Raw genomic sequence first — 19,393 nt, 5'->3', positions numbered from 1 at the left:
AAAGTCTGTCTTCCCCTTTACTTGGGGTTCAGATCAAGCTGAAGTGGTCTAGTTCCAATTTATTATCCAATTGACATGCATTGTTTAATAAACTGATATGCTCAGAAGCTCAAACTCTTTGTTCCTTCAGTTATCTCATCTTTCACCTGCCACAGTATAACTAACTAGATAGTGAAGTACTTAATCAAATACTTCTGCTTCTGGTTTCTATTAATTTGTTACTCAATACAATCTCTGCCCAAACTGAACATCCTTCTCCACAAGTATGATATATACTTAATTTACCTGAACAGAATTATAAAGGAACCTTGTTATTTAGATTTTAACCTTCATTAAACTCTGGCTCCAGCGTCTCATAGCATGTAAATCTCCATAAGTTAAGACTAGACAAGCAGATTTCAATTTCTGGCAGGGTTTACAGAAGGATAGAAAAAGCTTCAAGTACAGATCTAGCAATGAACTGCTGTATCTGTCTTCCAAAGACAAGTCCAGTAAAATTTGGACAGGCTCATCATCATAAAGTTGGCCAGTAAAAGATGCATTTTTTCCTGGCATAAGGAGACGGATCTTGAAGTTACATATCCCTGACATGAAGTATCTGATTTTAACAAATTTATTTATACCAAAGTATAAGCCATATCTGGAAAATCTGTATTTTTTTAAACCTTTTGTCCCCAAACTTGGAACCAAAGAATTATAATTTCTTTGAAAGAAAAAGGAGCATAAAAAGCAAGTTAGGAAAGAGTTTGCTGCTGTTGGCTTTAGGGGGAAGGGAGGAGGAGCTGTGCAGTGGGGCTTTCTTTGCCAATGAAATTATTTATTATCTTAGGATGACCCTAAATATTAAATTGCTTTAGTCATATGAATTAAAGCTAAAAGGGAACTAAGAGAACATCCAGTCCAATCCCCTCATTTTACAGATAACTAAACCAAGGCCCAGACAGGATAAGTGACTTACTCAAGAAAACACTGATCATTTTAGGGTGCCTAAAAGTAGCAAGGTCAGAAGATACTAGTCAATCTCTTTTTCCCTATATATCCTCCACTGGCTTTCCAGGGAAAAGTAAGCCCTTACTGAAGATGAGTTGGCACTGAATGTATCTTTTAACTGTAGTCACTAAACTAGGATACCACCTTGACATGTGTTCTCTAAACATGTGTACAGTCTCCCACTCCCTTAACCTTAACATCTCTATCTTCCTACTGCTGTGCATCTAAAAACCATCCACATCCTCCTGACCAAGAAGAGAATCCACAGACACTAGGAATTCCTATTGTTTTGGAGCCTTTCAGTACCTAGGAAAATCATGAATTGCAGGTAAGGAAATCTCTAAAATGGCTATTTAAGGACCTTAAGGGAACAGATTTTAAAAAGGGGATAGCATGATGAAATATCTTTGGAAATCTACAAACAGCTTTCTGCCACCAAACTCCAAAGGATTTCTTCAAAAAAGAGGCTACTCCGGAGAAAAGGAAAAACCTGGAGCAACAATTCTGGAGTGCAGCATCTGAAAGGTATTCAGAGATGCTAAAGGGAATTTTTTTATGGGATGAACTAAGGCGAAGACTAGTAAGATAGAAGCAAATGGGAAAAGAATAATCTTTAACCTTTCAAGAAAAATCCAAGCCATTACAGATAGAGGATTGTGACTAAATATACATGATATCAAAGTCATGACTAAATATACTGGGCGTCAAAGAAAACTTCCCCAAATTTAGGCTGATTACTGACCAATTGAACAAAAAAAGTAAAAAAGCTAATTATTAAAATTCAAATTACATTTATGTTAACTGCTTACCATTTATGCAAAATTATCACAAAACACAGTAATAGTATGGGGAAGAAAAGATTTGCTGGATCAACTTTAAATATTATTTTGCTAAGTTATCAAAACTTACATGCGAGGTCTTACTCAGTTGCTTATTTAACATGACTGTATGCTCCTAAACATGGCTATCTATGCAAAAATTAAAAATATAGGCAGAAAGATTGGCCTGCACTAGACTCAAACGGTATTTCTGACACTATTCTCTACCCCACTTCAATCCATCCTGCACACTTCTCCTAAACTAATCTTTTTAAAATAGCTTTCATCATGCCATTGGTGTATTAAAAAAAACAAACAAACCAGATTCAGTGATTTCCTACTTATTACAGAATAAAATCTAAAACTCCAGCCTGGAATCTAAAGCCCACAATATGGCTGTAATACACTTTTTGTCTCATCTACTATCATTCTTATGCATCAGGTATTCTTAACCTTGGGTCCAGAAACTTGAGATTTTTTTTTTAAATATTCTGATTACTCTTTCAATATAACTCGTTTCTTTTGTAAGCCTACGTAATGTATGCATTTAAAAATATTACTCTGAGAAGGGGGTCTATTAGGCTTTACTAGACTGACGAAAGGGTTCGCTGTAGAAAAAAGGTTAAGAATAGCTGCTCCACAAAAATCTAGTATTAAATTACATTGTATTGGGAATCATACAACCTAGGCTGATGTCTGATCTTGAACAAATAAGTCACTTTCTTCACATTTCAGTTTCCCTCTCTGTAGAATGTGTACTTGATACAAAGTTCTATGCTTATGTCAGACATTTCCATTTATTATACCCTGAAAGTTGTTTCCTAATCCTCAATTTATTTGTTTACATTTCTTCCACCTGGAATTCTTTCCTTTTTTACAAAACTATCTTCAGGCATGTGTTACATTTCACTTATTGCCACCAGATGCCTTCCCTGACTTCTCTAGCTGAGAATGATCCTTTCTTCTAACAAATCTACAGAGAAATTACTTTCTTTACTACTTATTTGGTGCTTAATTTACATTACCTTGTTATTTACCTTTCCAGATGTTTTATTTCCCCAAACTACATTATAAGCATCTTTGATTAAAGAAGAAGAAGGTCTTTGAGGGCAGAGATTTTTTTTTGACCAGAATCTAGCATACAGTGATTGAAATCACAAAACAGATTCATTTAGAGCAAGGTCCATACTTCATATGTTCTTGTTGTCTGTTCTCCTCAGCACCTAGGACAGAGTCTTACATATAAGAAAATTTTAGGAAGCGATCTGAAATTTAACTTCCTTCCTTTAAACTAAAAGATCAACAGTCAAAATGCTACCTTGGGATGGAAGGGGAAGGGCATAAAAACCAATCTTGTTTCCTAAAATACCATGAACAAATTCAAGTTTAGAATTTTTTCACTAAACTAAAATCTCAGTTTCGTTATCTGAACACTATACACAGTTTCCTCAATTGCGTCAATCAAAAAACCAAACTTTCATTCACACATATAATATCCATAATGTGGTTTAATTCAAAATAAATTCTGCTTTGACCCAACTGAGAAAAATTACACTGAAGTCCTCTGTGAGCACTGTCACCATCTCTGCCTAGCCTTCTTCCAGTACTGAGCATTTCATCTAGCAGAAGATTCAAGAAACTACTTCACTAGCTCCTAGAGTCCAAATATGCTATAGAACACAATGAACCAGCTGAGTGAAAAGATAGTATTATGCTGGATCCATGCTGTGCAGCTATTTATTTTGCCCCTATTATGTACCCAACATGCATTAAAGACAGTAGCCACTTCAGTATTTGTTAAACTGAAGATGGAGAGAGGAGGTGTTAAAGATAAGTAATTTGGACAACTTTCCAAGCACTTCTTAATTTGTGAAATAACAATGAAATTATACTTATAATCACTCTATTCTTAGAGTACCCATAGTCATATACCAACACCAAGTATAAATGACTGTAGGATCAAGTCTGATGCTCTTTTATGCAGGTACTTTGCATTAACATATTTGTTCTGGATCATAAAACCAGTGCAAAAGTTTTAAAGACAGTTAAATTTTTTAGCTGAAAAACATAAACAAAGGAGACGGGGAGAAGTTAAGTCCAGTGTTCCCACAAAGCAATAGATCCTAACTTCAATTCCAGACCAAGTCACCAAGAAGCTACAGAAAGGTATCAAGCTATTCTCTTGAAAAAATCTTAAGGAGCAAAGCACATTGGATAATGCACTTCTTGGACCATACATGAAGAAGCAGCTCTAGTTTATTTAATGCCCACCACTAATCCCCCCAAAATCCTTTCTTCTGCTCCCAGCATCCTTAGCATATGCTCAATCTGCAACAAGTACAAAGAAGGCTGAAAAATCCAAGAAGACACCAAACAGGTGTCCTCAACTGTCTTCACCCAGTGATATTCTCTGGTCCACTAAGGTTTCTTTTTAAGTGGTAATAAAGATAGATTAGATGGATGGATGGATGGATGCATGGACAGACAGACAGACGAGAACAGCAAGAACCAAGGACACTTCCACAGTAAATTATTAAGTGCCTCAATGAAATTGCTTCCTTTACAAGGTGCCATGACCCAGGATATTGATCTCTGCTTAAAGTTATTCCCAAAGAACTAGGCTTCCTTATTTCTCTTATTTGAACCACTGGTTTGGTGGGGACAAAATAAAGTTTTAAAAAACTCTTTCCTCGCAATAACCTCGTGGAATTGGTGGGCTAGGTATTATTATCCTCATTTTACAAAGGGGATAAGAAAAATGATGATCCGGTTACATACAATATATTCAAAGCCTCATTCATTTAGAAAGGTACTGAGCACTACTATGGGCAAGATTATGATGATAGGCAAAAACCATGAACAAGACTGTTCAACAAGTTCTCTCTCTGAGTCTCTCTCTATAGACATTTATCCATAAGGAGTCTATCTTAAACCACTTTTAAGGACTTCAAAAGTATGAAGACATCATTAGGAAAATGACAAAATGTAAAGAAAAAATAGACAAAACTTAAATAGTCTTGCTGCATATCAAATATTACCACTTCATTTTTAAAAAATGAAAAATTTAAGTAACATTAAACTACTTGGCTAAAAGAAATGACAACCAGTCCTGAATTTTCATGTCAGATTTTTCTTTAAAAATATTGTTTTGAAAACTACATAGAACCCCACTCAATTATTTTATTTTTTTCTATTTACAATAATGTGCTGCATAATTTGCAGTATTTGAGGCTAATTTTTTTGTCTACTATAGTCAAGAGTGTACTAGTAAATGTTTAATAACCAGCTCTAAAACTACAGACCACATTTTTAAGTCTAATTAATCTACACTGCTAACATTTTCTCCATCACTTTTAAAAGTCTAGACAATCAAAAAACAAACAGAATAAACTCCAATAAACTAAAGCCTTGATATTTATTTTTAGCTTGCCAATTTCTGAGGTATAAATGCTCACAAGGAAAATTTAAGAATCAGATTATACCAGTTAGAGCTGGCACCAATACACTCTTGATGTCTACAGTCTAACTTGAATTTAGAATGAAAATTCACAGAATTTTTAAGCTGAAAAGGAACATCAAATTCAATAAACTCATTTCATGGAATGATGGAAAGAGCATGGACTCTAGAGTCAGAACCTGACTCAGAGTTCTGAACCTGGGTTCAAATTCTGCTGCTGTTTATCCCTGTGTGACCCTGGGCAAATCACTTAACCTCCCTGGGGCCTCAGTTTCATTATTGGTAAATTGAGGGAGTGAGATTGGATGGGCTGTTCTCTTCAGTCCCATACTCTCATTAATAATAAAAATAGAGACATTACATATTCCATTTAAAATATTTTAGATAACTAGAAAATCAGATGAAAATATATCAAACAGAAGAAAAAAAATCTTAAATTAAGCCAAATTATCAGAATATTTGGGGATTCAGGCATATTTGGAAATTCATCCAGTCTTTTCCATATGCCAGTCATGCTCAGTAATCTTATTTTAAATAACTAATCCCTCAAACAATGTTCTGGGAAATTTCAGACAGCAAGCAGATATTACTTATTAAAGTATTCCCCCAAAATAGGTTTTTCCCAATTGACTTCAAGATCCTGGAACTTCAATAAAATGGTTACTAAGCATCTAGTAGGTGGTAAGAAGCTAAGGAATACAACAACAAATGTTTACTTTCCTCTATGACAGTCTTCACTGCTTAATGATTTCTTTTTAAAGAGAAAGAAAATATGTAAAAAAAATCTGCAAATTACTTGTTTTATGTTTCATTTAGAATGATACCTATAAAATATACTTAAAATTGTTCCAGTGTTTTACCATATGCTTCAAGATTAGAGGTAGATCTCCCCACCATCACCACAAGTATTAAAATCTGAAACTCAATACCACCAGAAGTGAGTATTTTAATGAGCAAGCTGAGATAGATAGTAAATTTAAAAATCGCACCATGCACTTGCTCAATATCGAAAAGTTTCCAAATTAAAACGATTAAACTTCAGTGACAAGTTGGAAACCAAGAAAAAGTTCAAAGAATATGAGTAATTTTCTGGTTTTAAAAGAATAACAATTTTTTTGTACTTAGAATTATGACCAAGTAAATAAGGTTTTCAGAAAATCATAATCAATCCATGAGTGAATGGTCCTCAAGATTAGCCAAATGTTGAATCTTGCCTATACGGCAGAAAGTTCCTGGCAGCGCAAAATTACTTACAATCCATCTGGTCAAAAAGTCCCAGAACTAAAGTTTCAATCTACTGGGTTACTAAAGATCATAACTATAACAGCTTAATTAAATTAGAATTAGGAATTTTTTTTTCTCAAGACCTCCTTGTTTCACGAAATAAAAACGCTGCTTCTGCGTCCGGCAGGACTGGTACACTTTAAAGGGGGTGGCGGGAGAAGAAATAACGCACAAAGGACACGAGTTTCTTCACTCATCACATTAAGTAAAGGCGGACTGTTTAGACACACAAGTTTCATCCCCACAGGCTTCGTACCATAAAACTTAAGTCCCAAAGAGATTTTAAAAATACGTTTTTCCCTGTGGCACATGGAGCGCCCTCCAGGACTACATGCGCCCAGACTGAATTTCGTACCCGATCTACTACCAGGCATAAGACTGCCACAAAGTCCAGCCAGGTGTCAAGCCTGCCAGCAGCGTTCTAAGGTGTAGACGAGGCAGTCTGCGGCCTTTCCTTGAACGGGAGTGTTAGCGCAGACCTGGAGGTAGGGATACAAGCAGCAAAGCTTTCTCTTTTAAAATTTAAAGCGCGATCCCTGCGCTCTCGTGGGGCCGGGGAGGAGATCACATGCAAACAGGCCCCGGGGAAATGGGATCGAGCTCCAAGGCTTCCTGCGGCTTCCAGCTCTCCGAGCCCCCCTCCCCCGGCCCCCCGGGGCTCAGACTCAGGAGGGGCGCCGGGCCGAGACACGGAGAAAGCGTGGATCGAAAGCCCCCAACCCCCCCCATAAAAATATCTAATCTACCCAGAGGAGGGGGCAAGGACGCAGGCGGGAAACTCCCCCACCCCCCAACATGCTTCCTCCCGGGCAAGTTTCCAGCGCCCCCAACCCTCCAAGGAATCCAACCGTTCCCCGCGCCCGGCCTCGTTCCTTGCTCCCTTCCCGAGGGGGGCCCGGGGCGGCCCAGGGCCTCCGGCACCGGCCCGACCTTCCCCCGCCCCACCCCCCTCGCCCCGGCCCGGCTATCGATCGCGGCTTCGGGGCGCGCCCCGGCGGGGGCCTCGCGGCGGGGAAGGGGCAAGGCCAGGCCCGGAGCGGGGAGGGCGGCGGCGGCGCTGCAGGGGTGGGGCCCCGCGCGGATCTCGCGGCCTCACCTGAAGTCCTTGTCGCTGGATGTCATCTTCTCCAGCAGATTGGAGATGTGGTACGAGGCGCTCGCCATGTTGACGGCTACGGTCCGGGCGGCTCCTCCTCCTCCTCTAGCTCCGGGGCTCGCGGCCCGGCCCGCTCCCGGCGCTGCGGCGGCGGTGACGAGGGAGGCGCCTGCAAGGGCTGCCCCCTCCCGCGGAGCGCGGGCCTGGCCCGGGAGCAGCAGAGAAAGCGGCGCGGCCCGCCTAACGACAGCGCTGCTCGCGAGGGGCCGGTCTCATGGGCGACGGGGAGGGGGTGGGGGGGGCGGGAAGTCCGGCGAGGGCCTCTCCCGGGAGCCAGACGGTCCTGCTCGGGCCTCTCGCTCGCTCCCTTCCTCCCAGAGGCAAGCGGCCAAATCCCGCCTCCTGCACTCGGGGGGCGACGGCGACCGCGGCTCCCGCTGCGTACTTAAGTACCAAAAGAGTACGGAAACCCGGGGTCAAGGGTTACGGACGCTGCGACGAGCGCGCCCCCGCCGCGGCCCGGATGGGTGGCTATCCAATTGGCCCAGGGGCGTGTCAGTCTGCGCGGGGACGGCCGTGCGTAAGGCGTGACTGGGACGGAGAGAGAGGTGTTCTCTCGAGACTTCCAAGCGACGGTTAAAGGGCGCGGGGCTGCAGGTTAGACAGGGATGAGCTAGGAAACGGTAAAGGATGGGTTGGAGCGTCATGCGCGTAATGGGGAGTAGCAGTGCGGGATTTTAAACGCGAAGAAAAAGATAAAGGCCCCGGGCTGTGTTAATGAAGGAATCCAGCCCAAGGAAAGAGTGGGCTTTCGCGTGGGACGCGTGGCCTGCGGCATCTTAAAGTGCAGCCGCGCAAAGACTACGAATCCCGTCATGCCCTTTAGACGTCATCCACAGACACGACCTGATTGGCTGCTGCCGCTGTCAGCTTCTATTTTTCCCTCCTCCAATCTCCCTTTCCTTCTCGGAGAGAGGAACGAATCCCAGGATTGGTGGGTTGGCCAAAGCGGGCCGCAGGCGCGGGGATCTCTGGGTCCTGAAACTGGCGAAGTTCTGACGAATCGCTTTTGGCCGTGCACGAAAATTGATTCTGCCAGGGTCTCCCCAGGCCCCTGTACACGTGCCCAGCAGGGCGGCCGTGCTTTTTCTGTCTTAGAAAGGACTGCACCTGCATTATCCGACCCAAACCAACTTGCACCTCCGAAGCGCCTTATCATGTGTCAGCTTACAAAGACCAGTGGTTCCTGCCCTCAAGGAGCTTACATCTCTCCCCAGGGTGATGTGTGCTGCCACGGGGGAACAAACTTCTTCCTGCCCTCTGTTTGATGGGCACGTAGGCACGTCCTTTGTAAACAGGGAACATGCCACTTTCTTTTGTTAATTCCCTGCTCCCCAAACAAGCCTCTCTCCCCCTCCCCCCCTTTTAAACTAAAGGCTTAATAACCCTACTTGTGCCAAAGTATTAGGAAGCTGGGATAGAAAAGATTGCCCCGGGAAAACGAGCTCAATGAAACGTCTGCATTTTTAGCGCTCTTTCGTTTCTCCGGCCCCTTCTTTTCATAAAATAAACCAGTAATTTACTAAATGCTAGATTTCTATCCATTTAAGATCTCTAATCTATTTTGCAACTTTTGGAGGATCATTTCTCTTGGAAATTTTGCTGCAAGTTAATGACTAATACAGGTGAATTTAGATTTCAGTTTAGTAAACATTTTTGAAGATGTATGCGAGAGGTATTATGCTTGGTGCTGGGGAAGGGAAGATGGCTTTTGAGTGATAACTGTGGGAAAAGGGCTATATTCTAAGTCAGAGGGCTTAGGTTTAAAAAAGTTCTGCCTGTATGATCTTGGAAAAGTCGTTTACTTTCCCTGGACCTCGGTTTCCATCCCATGAAAGCTGGACCAGATAATCTTTAGGTCCCTTCCAGCTCTAAATTCTAGAATTCTTGAAATTCCTGTTCTCAAGGGAGTGATGGTAAAGGATATACACTCATTTTTGTATTTTCCTTCTCTACCATCACTCTCGTTCAGCCCCTATTTACTTCACATTCAGACCACAGCCTACAAACTGAACTCTTCACTTTCAGTCTCTCCCTTTTCCAACCCATCCTGTAGCCTACTGCCAGATTAATCTTCTGAAAAGTTTTATTATATTATACCTATTCAGAACTGTCGTTTAAGGATTAAAACTATATTTAGCCTGGAACTACAAGATGTGGAGCCTTAAATGCCAGGCTAAGGAGTTCTTTTTTCATCTTTTTGCTGTTACTTAAGTTCACTGTCTCAGCTAGACTAAGCCTATGAATTTGCCTTAAGTGTTTTCTCCTCTGAATTAGAATTGGCAATGAAGAAACAAAGCTATCACTCTGCAGGTGATATGATGGTATACTTAGAGAATCCTAAAGTATCAAAACCACTTGAAATAATTAACTTTAGCAAAGTTGCCAGATAAAATAAACCCACATAAATTATCAGCATTTCTATATATCATTAACAAAGCCATCAGCAAGAGATAGAAAGAGAAATTCCATTTCAAGTAACTGTAGACAACATAAAATATTTGGGTGAGACTACAAGCAAATTAGGAGAGCAAGGAATAGTTTGCCTTCTCAGATCTATGGAGAATGGAAGAATTTATGACCAAACAAGAGATAGAGAACATTATGAAGTACAAAACAGATAATTTTGATTACATTAAATTGAAAAGTTTTTGCAAAAAGTCAATGCAATCAAAATTAGAAGGGAAGCACAAAGCTGGGAAACAGTTTTTATAGCCTGTGTCTCTGATAAAGGCCTCATTTCTAAAATAGATAGAGAACTAAGTCAAATTTATAAGAGTACAAGTCATTCCCCAATTAATAAATGGTCAAAAGATATGAACAGACAGTTTTCAGATGAAATTAAAGCCATTTATAGTCATATGAAAAAATGCTCTAAATGACTATTGATTAGAGAAATGCAAATTAAAACATCACATCACACCTATCAGATTGGCTAACATGACAAAACAGTATTTTCTCCTCTGGGCCTTTTTATGTAATTTTTTTTGTGAAACCTACTAGTTTCACAAGTTTAAAGTCAGAAAGGACCTTAAAGACCATTCAAGCCTCTCCTTTGACAAATGAGGAAACAGACTAAGAGGATAAGAGACTTGTCTGTGATCACACAGCTAATAAGTACAGGAGGCAGAATTTGAACACAAAACTTCCTGCCTCCAAGTACAGAATCCTATCCACCATACCAAGTTCTCTTTCCTTTTCAGTTACCTAAATCCTACCCTTCCTTACAGGTTTAGCTCAATGCCTTCTCCTCTGAGATATTCCATCAACTAGACCACTCAAGGTCACAGTGCACTCTCCGCTGAACTGCTTCAGTATTATTTGCCATAGCACATGTAATTGACAGTATCTTTGTGTTGTTATCAATCTATGAATTAATCTTCCCAGGAGGCTAAAATGTTCTTGGGAACAGACAGAATATACAACAGTGGAGTCATATCACTTTAGAGTTTGAAAAGACTGGATAATTCATCTAGTCAAACTCAATTTACAGTACTAACTTTAAGATTTCAAGCATTTGTGGTTTTAATAGTGTAGATCATCCCATTACTGGCAAAGTTCACAAGCTTATATAGCTTTTAAGAGTCCCCTTGGACAAAAAACTAATCTTCCTATGAAGTATCTGGTATTGAACCTCTTCAAATTTAGGGAAACTGATTGTTAGGCAACAGAAATGAAATCTGTCACCAGGCCAGTAAGTGAAGGCTTTCCAGCTTGCCACAGTTTGCTCTCCATTGACGTAGCCTTCAAAACATCAGGGTCACCTCCACGTCATAATGTGATCTAATAATCATTGATTATTTTTCTTCATACTTCACAGAGGACCAAAATAACTTCACTATGTTCAAGTGAAGATACAGTGTGCCCAGCTATGGTTGATCAGACCAATACAAGTTCAAAAGGCTCTACTAGAGGTCAGGCACAAATAGTTCATATGAACATTGGAAGTGGAGATATCTTTAAAGTTTTGCATCTCACCACGTTTCTTTTGAGCTACTGCAATTCTGCTTTGGGCACAGAGCATAGCATCTTCTTTGATTCTGGCACACCATGCTGGACAGTCTGTGCCAGTGTCTCCTTTGTCCCAAAATTGATTCCAAAGTTCTTCAGAAAGATTTTGAGACTGTCCTTGTATGGCTTCTTCTGACCTCCACGTTAGCGCTTGCCTTCTGTGAGTTCTCTGTAAAATAGTCGTTTAGGCAAACAGGACATTTGGCATCTGAACAACATGGCTAGCCCATCAGAATTGCTCCGTGAAGTAGAATTTGAATGCTTGGGCCTCAGTGTCCAATCTTGCCAATCTTCAGAGTCTTCCTAAGACAGTTCAAATGGAAGCAATTCCATTTTCAGGCATGGCGTTGATAGACTGTCCAAGTTTCACAGGCATACAACAATGAGCTCAGCACAATGGCAGTGTAGACTTTCAGTTTGGTAGGGGCCTCATCCTCTCACACTTTCCTTCGGAGCCTCCCAAACATTGACCTGACCCTGGCAATGCATGCATCAACCTCATCATCTCTGTGTACCTCCCTGGAAAGTATACTGCCAAGGTAAGTGAACTTATCCACAGTATTCAAAATTCCTCTCTTTCCTGTAACCGATGATTCGAAGTGTTAGAAAGTGTGGCAGTGAGTGTTTTTTAAGTGTTAAACAGGCCAAAATTAGCCCAAGCAGCAGAGTCAGTCCATACTTTGTAGCATCTCAGCCTCAGAGGCTGCATTGAGTGTACATCTAAACACTAAAGGCATTTTACAGAATGCCCTTGAAAATATTTATTGATTATTTTCTTGGGGATTCTTAACCATAAAAGCATATGACTTTGGAAAATATAAATACAAACTAAAGATAGTTTACTTATTACCTACAGCCAATCCCCTTATTCAACATTTGAACATGATAGATCATTAACTCCTATTTTGAAATGCCAATGTATTCCTTCACCAAGATTATATTTGTTGATGTTGTCATGTCATTTACTGCAATGTTATATGTGTTAGTCTTGTCACCTCAGTTGGTTTTTAAGTTCATTTTAGGGAGTGACCAGATCCTATGCTTGCCTTTCAAACAGTTACTACGCTGTTAATCACATAGCAGGTACACAATAAATACATTATGGTTGACTGATTTATGGCTAAGCTAGTGGTTGACAAATTTCAGGAACCAGGTTAACATAGTAACAATTTCATCATGGCCCCTAACATTGTCAACAACATCTAGCCCAATACTGTACCATAAAAGTACACTTTGTTCTTCCTGATCATTTAATATCACGATAAAGAGGAGTCAGCAATACCATATTCCATAGGCATGAGTAAATACCTGAGTGGTGGACCCTTGAATTTCTGATCAGTTACTTCCTGAAGCTCAGGCTTTAGCTATAATTACAAAATCAGAGCTGGAAAGGCCCTGCTTGATGAAGAATTCTCTTTGTGATGCACCTGACAAACATCCAAGTTTTCTCAAAAACCTCTAGTATGGGGGAACCTCCTGTTGCAAAGTCTATTTCACTTTTGGTTAGCTTTATTTATTAGGAAGTATTCCTCTACATCAAATAAAATTTAACTTTATTACAACTTGCTTCAAGTTCTGAGGAGAGTAGATAGGTAGGGCAGAAGGCCACTAGCCAACAATGCTTTTGTCTACCATATATGTGGTTTAGGAAGTATTATATCCTCAACACCTTTCCAAAAATACCTTCAGAGCTTATTGTGGTGAACCTTTGGCAAACTAATTTGAATGTCTACCTAAGGTAGGAAACTAATTTTCTGTAGTGGCTTGCTTCCTTTCTCTGTGTATTTCTTGAAAGCTATAAAAAAATTCTTCTGGCTTCTAAATTTTGAGATTGGTTTCTAGATTCATTTGTCAAGTCCTTAATTAAACATGTAGAGACTTCAACTACATATATACTACTGTTAAATTTCTTGCCCCCAATGACTTTCCATTGATCTAAACTTGCAAAACTTCAACTGCCATGACCTGTTTTCTCAACACCTGCTCCAAAGCTACTTGGCCACACTAAAGAAAATCAGCAACAGTTAAGCTTGAAGGCTTTGTAATTTGCTGGTACCTTCCACAGCTTGCCCTACACTGGCATAGCATTCAAAAAACTAGGGTCACCTCTGTGGCATGATGAGATCTAATAAGATGACTGTACTTGAGGCATTTTACAGAATGCCTCTGAAAATTTTTATTGATTATTTTCTTGGGGGTTCTTAACCCTAAAATCTTATGACTTTGGAAAATATAAATACAAACTGAAGATAGTTTACTTATTACCTGAAACTAATATTTTGTTTAATAGAAAAGGGTAGTTGTGACTGCCTGTTGAAAAGTGTTCCATAGCCTTGCTGCTGATCTACAATCCTTTTCTGGGTTTATGAGTCCCCCATCTCATGTTGCATGGTTTTTTAATACATCAATACTATGTGTTGTAAAGACTGGAATAAGCAAACTTGTTTCCTGAGAGAACTGGGTTTAACCCTTATCTTGCGAAGAAAGTTGAATGTAATTCTTGAGAAAAGACTTTTAATTGGTATCCTGAGAGAACCGAATTCAGGGACTCTTAAATTTCTGGGAATGTTAGGACTTAAATTCCAAAATCTAAAAATCACAGGACTGAAGAACTTGAAAAGATCTCTGAGGCTACATGGTCAAATCCACACATGAAAAGAATCCCCACTATAGCATAATTGATGACTGCTTGTCCAGCCTTTGCTTGAAGATAGCCAAGAAGTGGAAAGTCACCTGTTTGTTAGGGAGCCCATTCCACATTTGAACAGTGATAGTGCTTAGGAGGATTTTCCTGATATCAAGTCTAAATTTGCTTCTTTATAACTTCCATCCATTGCTCCTGTTTCTGCCCTCTCAAGACAAACAGAGCAAAACTAATTCCTCCTTCACATAACAGCTCTTTGAACACTTGAATACAGCTATCATGAACTTCCTGAGTCTTTTTTTTTTTTTCAAACTAAACGTCTCCAATTCCTTCAACCAATCTTCGTATGACATGAACTCAAGGTCCTTCACCATACTTGTCCTTCACTGGACACTCTCCAGCTTATCAATGTTCTTCAATAACCATAGGCCCAGAACTGAATACCATAGTTAGTAGACATTTAGAAAAGGAGGAAATGGTCACAAAGAGTACATGTGGCTTTATTAAGCAATGGAATAAGCCAAAGTCACTTTACTTTTCTGCCAGGCATGCTAGACTGGGAATTGAAAAGAATGACCTAAATGTATTTTAGATTTAGGAATTTGCTAAATGGTCAGACCCAAAAAGTAATAATTAATTGCTTGGGTCAACTTGAGAGTGATCTCCACTGGATGGCCTAAGCAATCTGTACTTCACTCTCTGCTATTTAATTAATGTTTTATTTTGGAGAAAGGCATAGATGACACCTTTATCAAATTTCCATAAGAGGTAGGTAACACGTATGATGATCAGGACTCAATGGGCTAAAATATTGGGCTAAATTTGACCATATGAAATTTAACAGGGATAAATCTAGTCTTATATTTGGGTTAAAAATTCTTCACAGGTACAAGAGGGGAAAAAACATGACTAGATGGCAATATTCCACAAAAAAAACCTCAGCATTTTACTGGATTACATGTACAATATGAGTCCATAATTTGACATATCAGGCAAAAAAAATTATCTGATCTAACACTGTATTAAGAAAAACATAGCGTCCAGACTGAGGAGGTGATAGTTCTACTGTTCTATGCCCTGGTTGTTATACCATATATGAAGAACTGTATTCAATTCTGAATGTTAACATTTTAGAAAAATAATTGTAAGCTAGACAGCAGAAAGTGAGGATATTTAAACTGGAGAAGCAATGAAGCAGTGACAAGGTGGCTGTCTTTAAGTAACTGAAGGTTTATTATACATAGGAGGCATTAGACTTGTATCGTTTGGCTTCAGGGGCCAAAAGGAAGAAAAATAGATGGAAATTACAAAAAGGTACATTTAAGCTTTCTTTAAGGCAAATCATCCTGACAATTAGAGTTTTTGAAAAGGGGATTAGTCTACTATATCAAGACACCAAACAAATCTGGGAATTCATAAATAATAGATTATTTACAAAAATATAAGAGATTTAATTGAACAGAACACCAAATGGAGATTGCAAACAATCTCCTTTAAGAAAAATAAATTGAACTTGCTATAAAGGAACTATAAAAGAAAAAAATATCATGGTCCAAATGAATTTAGAGAACAATTCTGTCAAACTTTCAAAAAACAGTATCTGTACTACATAAATTATCCTCAATATTTGAGAAATAAAACACTCTACTAAACTATTTTCATGAGACAAATATAGTTCTAATACCCAAACCAGGGAAGGATAAACTAAAGACAGAAAATGATAGATCAATATCATTAGTGAATAACAACAAAGGATAATAATTGAATTTTTAAAAATTATATCTTGGCAATGAGATCACAGCAATATATCAAAAAATTCACTAAACGTAATCAAATTGAGTATACCAGGGATTTCCAGGGATTTAGGGATGATCGCTCCTTGGCAAAAAAAAATAGCACTTACTATGTGTTAGGTACTGTGCTAAACACTTTTCAATTTTTATCTCATTTGGTCCTCATAATAATCCTGAAAGGTAGGTGCTATTATTATCCCCATTTTTTAGACGAGGAAACTGAGGTAGAAACAGTTTATGTTTCAGAAACAGAGTCAAAATGCAGTTTGACTGGACTGCAAAGTACTCAGAGGAAAATAATCTACAATGAATCTAGAAAGGTAGGTTAAAGACAGCTTGTGAAGGGCTTTAAAAACTAAACAAAGAAGTTTTTATTTGATTCTAAAGGCAATGAAGAAGCTGTGGAGTTTACTGAGTAGGAATATAACATGTTCAAACCTGCACTTAAGGAGAATCACTTATGTGGAAGACAGAGAGACCTAAGACAGGAAGACTAGTTAGGAGGCCATTGCACATATCTAAACAAGAAGAGAAGAGGTTCTGAACTAAAGTAACCTCTATGTGAGTAAGGATAAGGTCTGGTATATAAGAAATATTTGGAGGTAGAAATAGCAATATTTGATAACGTATAGATATGTAGTTTATATCCATTAATTATGTCCATTAAAGAGGAGTGTGATATGAAAATAATGGAATACTACTACGCCATAAAAAAGTTATCAATATGATGATACCATCATGGGAAGATCAAATTTCTCAGATAGGTGAAATTTGAAATAACTGGGCAAACAAAAGTTCAAGCTTCTGAGCATGTCATTTTGTTAAGCAATACACACCAATTACATTACAAATCAGGACCCTGTCTCCTGAACTTGGCCTTAGACTTCCAATACAAGAGGAGACAGATTTTTATGCATTAAAAGAAAACAACAGGCTCTAAACCAGAATACAAGATTAGGTAATCTAATTTCTAATTAGAGGAAAGATTAGGGGCTTTCCAACTTGGAAGAGGTGCAATTTCTTGAAATCAGAAAAAGAGATATCTCACTGTCCTCAAGTATCTGTATTTAATCAAAGGAACATGGAAACAATAAATGAATGACCAATACAGATCTAGTTTTCAGATAAGATATATAGGTTGCTTGAGATATATAACTGTAAGAAAACTCCTTGCACCAGACATCTTCAGATCTGCCTGGGTTTCTGGTCAGCATAAGTCCTAGATCCTTAATTAAGGATCTCTAAGCAATGGGTAGAGGTGGTCCAGCTTCCCAACCATACAGGGCTAGATTCAAACAATGTAATAAAGTTTTCTCACAATTCCCATAATTGATGAAAGTTTTCTAACTAGACAGAAATTGTGCTAGATCCATAACTGAATAGAAAAGGAATTGAGCAAGAACCAGAATTGAGTCACAAGAAGGAGTCAGTTTGCTTCACTCAATTCTCACAATTCCCTCAGTTTCCCCTTTGATTCATGGGGGAGGAACCAGCCCTCTCCCCCCATGGATCACTTATCTATAAGCCAGATTTATGAAGTTTTTAATGTACTCATGTTCACCATTAACATTATGTCCCAAGAAAAGACCACTGGGAAGCATCTTCTCAAATAGCTTAGTATAACAATTAACACTGAGTCTAAGAATAATAATGATGATATATACAAACATTGTTAAATAGACTCTAGTGGTAAACTAAGTCAGGTTAAAGATCAGACTGCTGAGAGGGCTCACAATGGATTTATTTAGAGAGGAAAGATTTACATGTTACCAGGGTAACCAAGAAAATTTTGCAAATAGCATGAAACAAAAGGTCAAAGCAATACAGTGATGATCATTAATATTAAATAATATCAAATCTTCTTGTATCCTAGTTACCCACTCCCTATGTCCATTTATCATCACACTTTTTTCTTGAGTCCCAGATGTCTCATGTACTCATCTGGTCCTTGGAAATATCTTTTGCTGGACCTTCTGAAATAGACCTTATTCTCCAAATAGCTCTGAAGAGGGCTCTGCTTCTTTAGTTGCCAATCACTTGTAGAGGTTCCTAGATAATTCTGCTAAAATATACCAGTAATAGGACTTAATACATTTTAGTACAATCCCTTAAGTTTGGTTTTTCAATAACTAGTTCATGTGTTGAAAACAAACTCAAGCCTAATGTTTTTGATCCTGTTAACAGCAGCGCTATAAGAAGTACACCAAATTAGCAAACTGTAGTTGAGGCTTTAGAGAATGTCAGTTTTTATCCACTACCTATAAAGTAAGCAGAAACAGGAAAACAATATATACAATGGCTACAATAGTGGAAAATGGAAAAATGACAATACAACAATAAAAAGTGAGTGCTTTAAAATTATAATGGCCAAGTGTGATAGGGGCAATATCTGTCCCTCAAAGGTTAGGCTAATGAAACTTGAGAATTAATTGGTTGTAGAGACTAAGGCCTGAACTATGGATATGGCTTCTTAGTGACCCAAGTATTAAAACCCAGCCAGCACACAGGAGTTCTGGCTCCTCAGGCTTGACACACACTGCAGACAAAAGGTACCACCATAGCAAATCCAGGGGCATGGGCATGTCCAGCTGAAGCAATGCTGTATCTTTGCTGAATACCCTAGAATCCTAGATGGTCTGTGAGTGTCACATATTGCTCTAGTTCTGAACCTAAACAATAGGACTGGTCTGAGTTAGGTCTGACTTAGGATAGCAAGTTTGACCCCAAAGAGAAACTACAAAAGGAAAGCTTTCCCTTCTCTTCTCTGACAAGGTGGGATATCATAAGAGTGTAACACTGCATCTAATGTTAGATCTTTTCACCATGTTGATTAGTTTTGTTGAACTGTTTTTCTTCATTTTTATCCGTTGTCATAAGGGATGGCTCTCTAGAGGGGGAAAACTATATTAGGAAATGTAGGGAATGTAAAAACAAAGTATGCCATTACAGTTTTTTTTTAAATTAAGTGATATGGTCTGTCATTGTCAGTAGTGAGTTCTCCCCAGTGTTGTACTTGTAAATATTTAACAACTACCTCTCTGGGGAGAAAAGTGAATGATACACTTTTAAGTTTAATCTACATTGTGAGCATTTTCTACATCACTTTCTTAAGCCTAAACAATCAACGAAAAAATAAATCAAGCCCTGATTTGTGGTGTGGGTCAATTTCCAAGGTGTAAGTGCTCGCACTAAAAATGTAACAGTCCAATTTTAACAAGCTGGTACAAGCTGGCTCCCGCA

At 38.9% G+C, this 19,393-nt stretch overlaps 1 protein-coding gene across 2 annotated transcripts in view; it reads right to left on the bottom strand.

The window, feature by feature from the left end:
* The window catches only part of CAND1 (cullin associated and neddylation dissociated 1), a 43,035-nt gene extending 34,928 nt beyond the window's left edge, over positions 1-8,107 (bottom strand). The window contains exon 1 of one of the 2 annotated variants that reach the window (XM_072655302.1): positions 7,646-8,107. In XM_072655302.1, coding sequence (XP_072511403.1) covers positions 7,646-7,713 — 68 coding nt within the window. In that variant the 5' untranslated portion in view covers positions 7,714-8,107. Of the gene's footprint in view, positions 1-6,904; positions 6,981-7,645 lie in introns of those variants that run through there. The other variant, XM_072655303.1, reaches the window with a different exon arrangement.
* Positions 8,108-19,393: the final 11,286 nt, after the last annotated feature.

This window comes from Notamacropus eugenii, chromosome 3 (assembly GCF_028372415.1).
Source record: "Notamacropus eugenii isolate mMacEug1 chromosome 3, mMacEug1.pri_v2, whole genome shotgun sequence".
Classification (NCBI taxonomy): domain Eukaryota; kingdom Metazoa; phylum Chordata; class Mammalia; order Diprotodontia; family Macropodidae; genus Notamacropus; species Notamacropus eugenii.
The sequence above is the reverse complement of the archived record's forward strand: the minus strand, read 5'-3'. Positions and strand labels throughout refer to the sequence as shown.